The sequence below is a fragment of the Gymnoscopelus braueri genome (genome assembly GCF_963280865.1).
Source record: "Gymnoscopelus braueri genome assembly, chromosome: 9".
In the NCBI taxonomy this organism is placed as follows: Eukaryota; Metazoa; Chordata; class Actinopteri; order Myctophiformes; family Myctophidae; genus Gymnoscopelus; species Gymnoscopelus braueri.
Window position 1 is genome coordinate 12739272 of NC_137610.1, and position 12142 is coordinate 12751413.

At 40.8% G+C, this 12142-nt stretch overlaps 1 protein-coding gene across 1 annotated transcript; it reads right to left on the minus strand.

The window, feature by feature from the left end:
* Nucleotides 1-662: 662 nt before the first annotated feature.
* Nucleotides 663-9995, minus strand: LOC308092180 (patatin-like phospholipase domain-containing protein 2; the record flags this gene model as incomplete). The annotated part of the gene is made up of 11 exons (XM_080438030.1): nt 663-782; nt 1549-1564; nt 2829-3044; nt 3264-3386; nt 4513-4645; nt 4904-5083; nt 5662-5722; nt 6162-6371; nt 7204-7269; nt 8735-8967; nt 9809-9995. The coding sequence occupies 11 exons, from the start codon at nt 9993-9995 to the stop codon at nt 663-665; spliced, it is 1545 nt and encodes a 514-aa protein (XP_080294156.1).
* Nucleotides 9996-12142: the final 2147 nt, after the last annotated feature.

Below are 12142 nucleotides of genomic sequence, written 5' to 3' on the forward strand. Positions count from 1 at the left end.
CAGACAGTCTTGGATGCAACAGATACATTCTGTTTCAACTACTACTGCGACTACACTTCATAAAACACAAACACTTGTCTCACTGAAAGACAACAGTTCATGTGTTCATTTGTGATATCCTCCAGTTCTTAGCTTGCTCATACTGTAGCTGTTTATGTACCATGCTGGCTGTATGTTTATATGTTTACAGCAATCTTGTGTAATGTTTCCTCATACATAGTAGCAACAATAAACCATTTAAAATAAAGGTGGCCTCCCACTGATTAACATAACACATTGACATTGTTGCTATGGTCTGTTACACTGCTTGATTGTAGTTCAAAACAGTTAAGACAGCAATCGTAAAACAATGATTAGTTTGACTTTTGTAACAACAAAAGTGATTATAATACAAATGTATACATGCTTCCAAACGGAGATTAAAACTGTGCGCTCTTTAGAAGGTGCCTCAGTCTCCGATTTGTCTTAGAATCTTCATAGACATCCACAGCAGCAGAGCATCATGGGACACCTGACGCTTAATTTATACTCCATCGCATGAGGGTGTCGTTTAACAAAAATGACTGATCAACAAACCAACAACGTTGTTAGTATGTAGGTCCGTTATTTTTGGCAAGCGGCACCATTGTATTAGAGAGTATAAATTAGGCTTAACTTACTGCTTAAGATCTGCCGATGGCTAAAGGAGTGGTTAGGCAGTGCGGGTGAGTCGTCTTGTCCTCCTGGGAGAGGACAGATGGAGTGCTCGTGTCCGGTGTGGGGAGCCCCGTTTTGAAAGAGCCCTGCAGGTGACAGGGTTGACACTAAGGTCTCAGAGGCACTTGCCCGTCGGGCAAGTGCAGGTCATGTTCTACTTGCCCACAGGTCTTGCCCACTTGCCCGAAAAGTAAACCGTCCTTTATAAAATGATGGTAAAATTATAATTACCGTTCAATTTAACACATTTTTTACTTTGTACTTGTGAATTATGGGGCTGCACGATAAAAAATGTCATACCTCAATATTTATGCCAAGTATCTAAATAGCTATGAATATGGGTTAACACTTGTTATTTTATATTTTTAAGTGTAGCAACAGTGAAAACAGCACATTATAGGCCAACAGTGCTCTTATTTTACATTCCACAGACCATTTTGAAGTCCATACAAATAAACATAAATAATGTTTTGATGGATAAATGCAAATGATGAAATCATATATTGTCGTTGTCGGGAAAAAACCTTGTATTTCCATATTTCAATGGTTTTGTAATATGGAAAAATATGTTTGATCATAAATGCCCTACTTCATCATTAAAGAGTGTCGCACTATAAGAGTAAAATAGCAGATCTACAAGCTCCCAACGTGTCGAGATACAATGCATTGTGAGCTTGTAGATCAGCTATTTTCACTATTTTAATTTTTGTTCTTTTTTTTAAGGATATACAAGGTTTCCACCTGACAGCAAAGTTATATAGCCTATATGGTTCTGTATCAGTATATCAGTCAGTTTTAGCAGATTTCATTCCAATTGGCTGCCTATGAATTTCACAGGCCTGGGTAGACAACCTGGCCTGGCGGGGATCTGCGCACCAAGCACAGCAGCTGCACACAATTAACTTAATGAGGGAGCTTGCGACTAGTTTTGCACACCAAAAACTGCTCAAACAATGTCAAACTGTCATGATTCTAGCTGTTGAAACCTTCCTCTTTGGATTATCGTTTAAAAAAGGAACAGAACATGGCTGTTTTAAAAGGATTATATTTATTTCTTGTCCGTCAGAGCGGTGAGGGCACAGCTTCTTTCTTATTTGAATGATAGCATAAACTTTGAAGTTGTTTCCAGTAATTAATTTCTATTGCTGGCTGGATCTCTCATAAGTTTGGGATTTGACTGTATTTCGTCACATTTATTAATCTATATGCGGCAGTTGATAAAACGTCGGGTTGTTTAGCCTATACCGTTTGATATGCACAGATGCGCTGGCATTGACAATCCATGAGATGGCTGCTAAGCAGTTCACTTGTGTTATACCTCTACTGGTTAGTTCTAGTAGAATGGCAGTTCCAATGTTCTAAAAGACAAGTGTAGGGGAAATGAATGATGATAAATAAAAAAAACATCGGGCCACATCGGTGAAATAATGGCCGATGTTGCGGTTTGGCTCTACTCATAAGAGCCACTGCACGTAAAGTGTGTGTGTGTGTGTGTGTGTTACACAAAGTGTGTGTGCGTGGGAGGGAAGGACAGAGAGCATAGAGGTATAATATAACTAGAGGGCGGATTGCCCCGCCCCCAGCTATCATTTCAATGAATGTGCTCAGTGGCGTTTTGAAGCACCCGGAAACCTGCCGGAAGTAGAATTATTGGTTCGATTTTGTCTCCCCATAGAGTTATGAGCATGCGCACTAGTGTCCTTTTTGCGTTCTACGGCAGCCCGTGTGTCAAGGATTGAACGCGAGATATTTATTAAATACACTCGAGATGCATATTTATATGTAAATGCATATGTATGTATGTATAATATGTTTACATATTTATATGTATAAATATAAATATCTCTCAGTATGTTTTGCGCGTGCATGTATTTCTCCCCGCGTGCAGTTCCAGCTTTGGCCACTGGGGTGGCAGCTTCAATGTTTCTCAGCAACTCTGGGGGCTTGACAGAGAGGCAAGACAAGAGGGCGGGGGGCAGAGTGCTCTGGCCACGTTCATGTGTTTAGACAGATATCTCATGTTGTGTTTATAGTGAACAAAAGATGGTTGCGTCCCCACTGCCACTCAAGCGCGCACTTGCCCTGTAGGGCAGGCTGAAAGCTAACTCCACCTGCCCGCAAGTTTTATTTACCTGCCCCGGGCAGTCGGGCAGGCGTTAGTGTCAATCCCAGTCTGGTCCATGTTGATGGAGAAGACTCCAGGCAGCAGCTGTCTCTGATACTGGTCCAGGCGCATGAGGACGTCCAGGACGGAGAAACCTCCTTCGTTCACCCAGTTAGGCAGCAGGCAGGAGGAACCAATCTGACCTGGGAGACACTGGTGATGCAGCTCCAGTTGGCAGGAAAACCTACACGAAACATTACAAGCATGTACTGTATGAGCTTTAAAATAAAAAGAAGACACTTGTGAATCACTGTGTGTGCACGTCTTTTCTGATATCTTCTTAGATTGTATTCTTAATTAAATGAAAATTAACTTTAAAAATGTATAATTAGTGTGTGTGTGTGAGTGCGTGCGTGCGTGCGTGCGTGCGTGTGTGTGAGTGAAACAGATGATAGTCTCCCACCTGGCATATACATGCTGGGAGATGCTTTTGGAGGTCTGACGTAGAACACGCTGCAGCATTGTGGCCATCTGCTCTCGAATCCAAATCACGTCTTCCTGCACGGTTGGCATCCACTCCAAAAGTCTAAAGACAAGACACGCCATCATGTATTTCAACTGCTGCTAGTCTAATGTTAGTCAACCTGTGGCTGAGAACACCACAGCTTCAATAACTATCTTTTTAGAATTGTCGGATAGTGAAGGGTTACTGGGTGGGGATCTACACAGGCGCTGTTGCATTAGATCAACGTGCATGACACAAGTGTCATGACGTCAGACTTTATTTTGCAATCTACACAAGCTGCGACCACAGTAGCCCTGAAACATGACAGTCATACCATGACAGTCATGGAACCGAAAGTTCTACAAGTTTTTACATTACAACTCTCGTACATAAACGTTCAGATTTCAAATATAAAGTGCTTACCCCCGAGTCATGGATGTTACAAGTTGAGCCGGCCGCGATAAGTACCCGTATCTCCCGTATTGTTCAATAAAAAGCATTTTAATCCGATCGGTGGCCATTTTCTATAATTTTTTTTATTTTTTTGTAATGTATCAGAGTGCAGAGTGTACACCTCCCAACCAGTAGTGTCGCATAGTTCAAAGCATCGGAGAAAATTCAGAGAAAATGGCCGGTGATCGGATTAAAAAGCTTTTTATTGAACAATACGGAATATGCAGGTACTTAGACCTTTGCCGGCTCAACTTGTTACATCCGTTGGCATGGGGTTCAGCACTTTATATTTGAAATCTGAACGTTTATGTACATGTGAGAGTTGTAAATGTAAAAGAATCGAAAACCAGGAACTTTTGGTTCCATGACAGACGAGCGTCATGTGAACCATGGCTACGACCACAGCAAAGATGAGTGTAAATTGTGATTCCTAGGCATAACTATGGGTGGCAGTAACTCCAAAAGGTGTGTGGTCTGCTGGAAATATAGAATCTAGATTTCAAATTCATTACTTTGACCAGTATGGCCAGCGCATATTTGTTGCTCTTTCAAACTGCCTCTCATCTAGCCTATGTAATCAATCAGGAAACTGAAATGTTGCCATATTTTGCCAAAATTAGAGACAGCAATATTATCCCAGCACATGTGCATCATGGAAACACAAATGTTGCCAGCGTAGATCTACCATATTAAACACTTTTCAATAGAGAGTTTCTTTGTCTGGAATAGTGAGAGTAGAGTTGTGATGTCTTACCTGACAGTCATGGACATGGCAGACTCCAGAGGCAGAGTATAAGGAAGCATCAAAGTAGAGGCCAGCCTTACAGGAAGAAGGTTTCTTAGAGAGTGGACCAGGCTCCTCCTCTCCTTACAAGCTTCCACCAGAGCTATGGAGGAAGTCAGAGTCAATCCATCTGTACACAAGTACTACAGTAACTATCTACTGTACAGTATATGCAGAGTGAGTCTATTTGAAAACCTTTTTAATATCTGAGTACAGATCTTTATTTTAATAAATATGTCTCTATATTTGCAATGCTTAAATGTTATTTATGTTATTCTTACGATCATGTAGGATTAAAAAAGTAACCATGATACTCTGTAGAGAAATTGAGAAACTAATTGATTGTGTTTGTGCAACCAACCTTTATGTAGTTGGGGTGGGAGGTGCTCAATGATGTTGTCCTCTAAGGGGGGAGCAGACTGAGCCTCCACCTCTACACCTGTCTGCTCCTCTTCCTCATCTTCATCATCGTCCTCGTTTTGTTCCCCATCATCGGCCAGCAGTCGTCTGCATCTGAGAGGCCCGTTGAAATTCAGCAATCCTGCGTACAAAACCAATAAGAAAATTTAGATTTTCTTAAGCCAAGGACATCTTTGATCAATAGTGGACTGAACACCCCCCCCCCCCCATCTGTTCAAAGATTTATAATTAAGGTCTGTGTGCAAAATGTAAGTTGCCACACGGGGGCAGCACAATACTGTTCAGCAAAGAATGACATGTCGTAACATGAAGCAAAGTTCCAGTGCAGTCTATCTATGTGACACAATGTAAACAGCATTAGTCATATTTTGGATTCATTTCACAAACCCAAGGTAAAGGTCACCTGTCTTTTGAGGTGAGTCAAGATTCTACCATGTTAACAATGTATCAAACATTTGAGAAGATATTAAAAATATATTTGTGAAAATGTATGTCCAGGTTCATATAGTTTATATTATTATTTATTTATATTTAATATCTTTTTAACAAATGAAACATTACAGTATGGTGGAAGGAAGAACACACTTTATTTCTTCCACCATACAGTACAGAAGCCTATATCAATTATATAGTTTTCACTAGAGATTAAAATGCTTGAAGGCTTGACACAGAATATATCAAACAATCGCTGGTACTTACCATTCCTCTTTAAAAAGTGAAGAGCATCTCTATATCCCTGTTTACACATGGCTTTCAAAACCTGCACCCAAAACAAACACAAATATACATATATGTCATTAGACAGACAGATCCATAGAGGTAACTCCAGTTCATCTAAGCCAGTTACAATGCACCAATCAATTAATTCTGCTTGTGTCTCTGTGTGTTTCAACTTGCATGTATGCTTTCGGTGTCTTCGCATTTTATGTTTGTATGTAAATGTATGTGTATCTGTGTATCTGAGTTTTTCTGAGTCTGTTTCTTTGTTGATGTGTGTATTTGTTTTGCATGTGTGTGTAAGTGTGAGGGGAGAAGGGTTAAATTAACTAATTTCACTCTGGCATACCTATTCTGTCATAATTGGTGAACATTCTGCAAAAATAGCAGATCTACAAGCTCACAACTCCTGTAGTTCGGCTATTTTTGCTATTCAACGTACAACAAAGTATATAGGGTGTAAGTGTAAGTGACCAAATTACCATTGGATCTGGGGGGAAAAGCGCCCAGGAGACTCTGTAGAGGTTTATGAGGGTGAACTGGATGCTGGTGTTGGAGAAGCGCAGTTCATGTATGAGGTTCGTGGTGTCCCGGGGGCAGATGTCGCTCTCTCCCGAAAATGGCGACACAGAGATGGTGTTTTTCGAATCGTACAGGGGTAGGTTATCTGTCAAGCCTCCGTCTACGTATCGCTAAGTCAAAGACAAACAGAGTCACCGATCAGACAATCGCATCATGAGCTGGTGTGTGAATCTCATTCGAAGTCTGTTGTGTTTCGTCTCATATGGCTCTCTGCATTTTCTGTGCTGCCTAGAAAACTAGGATTAATTCCACTTAAAATAGTTGTTAATGTTTTAACTTTTGAATAATCTGGACTGTTTGTAAGAAGCTGGAAATTCCTGTGATGTGTGCCAACTGATAAAGTAGCAGTGACGTCAGGTTTGAAGAGGACAGAACAACCCTCAAACCCCAGCCAACAGAGTCACATTACACAGGGTACTGCCACCCTCGCTCTGAACACATCCTAGTGACAGGACCACATAAAAACACACACATAATACACACACAAGCCTATTGACAGGGTCACAGGGGGGTACGTAGTGTCCGGTTGAGAGAGCTGGTATTGCTCAATGATTAGTTCCTAGAAAAGCCTAGTGCCAGAAACTTGTCCAGTGAAGTTTCCCTATACTGTGAAATATCTAGGAATGATCTCAGCTACAAGGAATTTGCTAAGCACTTTTGCCAAACACATGTCATTCAGAGCAAACACATTTGTCAAAAGGGCGTCGGGATGTTTGTGGAAAGGAAAAGAAACAGCAACAACAGATCCCAATTCAAGTAAATGTAAGATGAAAGGTCAATCATTTTGTCCAATCAAATTGAAGTACAGAAAATGAGTATTTGCCAGTTACACAATTATGGGAGCTTTGCTTATTTCTAATGATTAACTCATTTCATATAAATGACATAATGGCTACGAAGGGGAAGCGTTCACATGTGTAGCACAATACTTGATCCACTTACCACACCTTGTAGCATAGGGGGAATGAGGCCACAGTACACAGGGATGTAGGCACTGCATACACATGCCTGTTAAAAACATATAAAAAATAAATGGTTAGAGGAGAGTGTGTAGCTTGTTAACCACATGAACCGTAGCGTCCCTATTTTGGGCATGTAATAATAGGTGTACATATGACAAAAACTGGCAAACATTCACCAAAATAGCAGATCTACAAGCTCACAACATGTTGCAATGAAGCTTTGTGAGCTAGATCTGCAATTTTCAGAGATTTGTTGTAGAGGGGAACAAGTATAGATCCCTGGGGGACATTAGTCAACCAAGTAGATTTGGTAAAGTGGTAACAACAAAATAGCTGATGTGTCTGTCATCAGTGTATTCACAGTTTGAGTTTTAACATTGATCATAGATCCAAGAACATGTTATAGCTGTTGTATCAATAATATTTGAAGGGTCTCTGTGAACTCCAACCCAGGAGACTAAAATGTGTTTCTTCATTTCCATGTAAATATGAAAGAATATGAAACATTGAACCCTATGATGTACCAGGTTATTTTTGATGATATTGCACTGATTTGCACATGGTGTCAATGGCTGGAAAACTGCCGCAGGCACATTATTTAATCAAATCAAATAAACTATTTTAAATACATGGGCTGATCAAAAAGTTATCAACTTTGTCTATCGCACGTGGCGCTGTGAAGGATGTGCACCTGGTCATCAACCACTTTAACCCTGGTATCAATTTTCTATATTTTTCTGATCTACAAGCTCACAATGCATTGCAATGCGACATGAGTTTATAGATCTAGCATTTGGGGATTTTGGGCATAAGTGGTTAAATGGTCGATCAGGCTTTTTATAAAGAGGTCTTAGATCAGTTGAAGGATAAGGTTAGGTGAGAAGGCGTGCTAAAATAGTCACTGGTTTCAGCACCATGATAACCCTCCTTCACACACTGCTGTCTAGATTCAAAAACATTCCTCTGATACCTCACCCTTCAATCACCCTCCACATTCACATGATGTCACCCCATGTGATGTTTTTTATTACAAAAATATGAATGAAGCTAAAAGGGAAGAGACTATGACAAACCAATCATCAACAATAATGTGTAAACAAAATAAAAAGAATATTAGAATATAAAAGAAAGAACAAAATATTATAATATAGGTTTTCCCTATAAAATGCTTTTTTCATTTAGCAAAACTCCTGTCCTAGCACCTTCACTATCAATGAGGCAATGTCTGAGCTGCTCCAGTGTCTCCTTCTCCTCCCCAGAATTCATGGTCAGTAACTTAAGAATGAATACCTTGGATACTGACGTGCAGATCTGGCCGGAGAAATCAAGTACAATTAGGAAGAATACACAGCTCTGATGCTTATTACGTTTTAAAAGTAAGGCCAATGTTTTGGCAGCAAGCTTGCTCATGAGGTTAACTGTGACAAAGGCAGTTTGCTGTCCAAACGTTGAATTCATGATCAAACATTTTAGATTGACACTATTCATGCATACCATAGGCCTACTCTCACCTGCACTACCTCCTCCTTGCTGTTGAACTGGGACACCAGGACGTTCTCTCCATCTGTCACACGGGTCAGAGAGATTCCTAGCCGGCCACTGACCCGCAGGTGGGCATCATCTGGTAGCGTACGATGCATCATAACACGCATTATCTTGACCAGGTTGAACGATGGATGCATAGGCCCGAGGAAGCGTTTCCTGGCCTCTTTTGCAACATCCATGATGTTTGCCCCAGCCTCTCCTGTAGAAGATTAAATAGAATAGAACAGAATGGGACCTTTTATTTTCCACATAACACAGGGCCAACAATGCAAAATGTGCAATTCTCGAGTATTCCTATTGGTAAAGATAAAGGATCAGAAGAAATGCATAAGATATAATATGGGGCCACATAGCCTACTTTGTGGCTCTAAAAAAGTATCAAGGTGGGATGTAGGCTAAACAATCATCCATGGGTCTAATTTTCTGAAGCAATTGCTTTGTTTGAGCCACATACAGTCTATCTCAGATTTGTGGATTTTCCAGTAGCCTATATTTACATTCTTCGCCCAGTAGCTCATATAAGAGCTCCATCAGCTCATTCACTTTCACAGGAGTAATACTGAAAGATAATAGACAGTGGTGTAAAGTAACAAAGTACATTTACTCAAGTACTGTACTTAAGTACAATTTTGAGGTATTTTTTACTTTACTGGAGTATTTCCAATTTTCTGTACTTTTACTTGTACTCCACTACATCTCAGAGGCAAATACTATGCTTTTACACCACTACAATTATTTGAAATTAGTTACTAGCTACTTTGTAGATTTTGATTATTATTACAAAACCTAGCCTATCGCTATTTTCAAAGTATTTGTATACGTTTGAAAACTTGTGAAATGGGACATTCTACATAATGAGTACTTTCTACTTTTGGTACTTTAAGTACATTTTGATACCAATACTTTTGTACATTTACTCAAGTAAATTTTGATTACCAGGCTTTTACTTGTAACAGAGTATTTCTACATTGCAATATTGATACTTTGATTTTAGTAAAAAAATAATAATACTTTTCCCACCACAATAGATCAGTACCTACCAATACATATTCCACTGGTCAGAGCAGTGGCTGTCAGCGCCCCAGCTGATGCCCCATAGATGTGCCGAGCATTCTCCACCAAGAAAGGAGCCTGCTCCAGCAGACAGCTCGCCACCCCCATGTGGTAGATGCCCAAGAAGCCGCAGCCTGAGAAAGAAATGTTCCACGGCGAATCTAGAGGAAACATACCGGTGACTGCGAGATCATAAAAATGATTTTAAAAAATAGAAGTTTTTTTTTAACTTTTATATGACGATCACGACACTATTGTGATATTTGTCTGCACCCATGCAGTCATTGATCATCCGATGCCCCACTTTAGCCAGCTGTTGTGTCACTTTGGATGACTATAGCTCCACGAGATGAATTTCTGGGACTTTCACAACATTAGCAACTGGTGCTGGTAAAAAATAACTACATAGTAGTAGTCGCGCGATCGAGTCTGTCTGTTGACATTTCTCCCACGCTCGGTGTGTTTACCAATCTGGGGAGGATTCAGAGCGCAACGCCGCGAACGACGTGACCAATCACTATCGATGTAATCGACGTCGCTCAAACAGCCGCCCATGAAGTCAGCATAGATAGCCCATATCCAGACTCAGAGTCATTTTGATCTCAGAGGATTGTGCCCGTAGCATTCCCATGTGGGACTGACAGAAGTTAAGAGCAGCTTGTTTGCCTCATCTGTATTGTCTCCGCCAGGCTGAAGGCTATGTTTTGCACCCTGTCCGTCCGTGAGTGTGTGTGTGTGTGTGTGTGTGTGTCAGTGGCGCCGGCGCCTGCTTAATTAATGGACAATGTGTCCCCCCACTATTCAGTCGAGCAAAATTTTTTTTTTGCAAACACGCATTTTTTTCGTATTACTCCTACAGATGTTGTCCAAATATCACGCAAATCGGTACATAGTATCTCTATTGTCATTAAACGAAACAGGTATTTCAGATTTTTCATATTCCATCCTGATTGGCTAAGATTGGCTTCCAAAGTTGTCAGGAGTGCTCCGTTTTGAACAAAATGCCTCAAATAATGAACGCAGTATGCGATTTCCGTGAAATTTTGCACGCACATTCCCACAAGGCCGATTGAAGACATTTTCAAATCAGCATCATGGTGGCGCTATAACCACGGTCATGGTGTGCACTCACAAGAGGCCAAAGAAAAACCATTGCCCTGCCTTTTATAGCGCCACCAGGAGGCTGACTTATTTAAAACAAATGTTTTGATATTACTCCTTCAGATTTTGTCCAAACATCACGCAAATCGGTACACATGATCTCTATTAGTCATGTGATCAATACGGATCTGTCCCATTCTTCATAATCCATCAACGTTGCTGTTCCACAATAACCTACCTGCCCTGGCGGAGACCTGTGCTCAGAGGAGCACCTTTTCTAGTTTATTTCTGTAGTAGCCTAGACTACAACGTTATTTTACAGTCCCCATCAGAATCAAAGTAGCCTAGATAAGTTGAAGTTTACAATACAAAAACATACTATTGCCATATCTGATAAATGTATGATTCACATCAATATTTTCAAAACAGAGAGAGAGAGAGCGAGAGAGAGAGAGAGAGAGAGAGAGACTGATTTGGGTGATTTTGTTTTCTCTCACTGTCTGACAGCACAAATAAATCAAAGAAAACACATAGGCCTATAGGCTAATACTTTAATTGTTATCTTTGGAACTTTGTTCAGTGAACAAAAGAAAGTTGGGTCATATGAGTTCAGTCAATAAAGTATGGACAGTCAAACTAAGCATGTTTACAACAGTGGTTACAAAATAGGCCCACTGTATTTCGCAAGAAATAAAATGACAAGTCCATGAGAATTGAAAAATGATTAATTTCCACAACAGGTCAACGAGGCTACATTACGATGCACAGTGTTTACAAGTCTCTGGTGAATTGTTCTGGGACATTATCTGTAGTTGTTCCACGAAGTTGTTCGTGGAATTGACAGCAGGAGCTATCCTCTCCTATTGCGAACATTGTCCCCCACTAGGTTTGAAGCACATGGCGAAATAGGTTGTTGCCAAGACGACGATGACGACGGGACAATCGTCCCGATTAAGGACGTAGCGTCAGTATGACGTCACCCCAAGATCATACGACACCATGTCCCACCTATTAAGCACAGCGGGAGGCGCGAGCGGGCGCAGACCAGCTGTTAGATGAGAACTGAAGAGTATCTGGAGACTTGAGATTGGATCATACCTAGGAGAGCTATACTCAGATAGAGTTGTACTGGAGGAATTAACCCCAGAGAAACCATACCTAATATCTCACAGTCCGCTGAGCCGCTTCGAGCCTCAGCCCCAGCCCATACTGCGACAGTC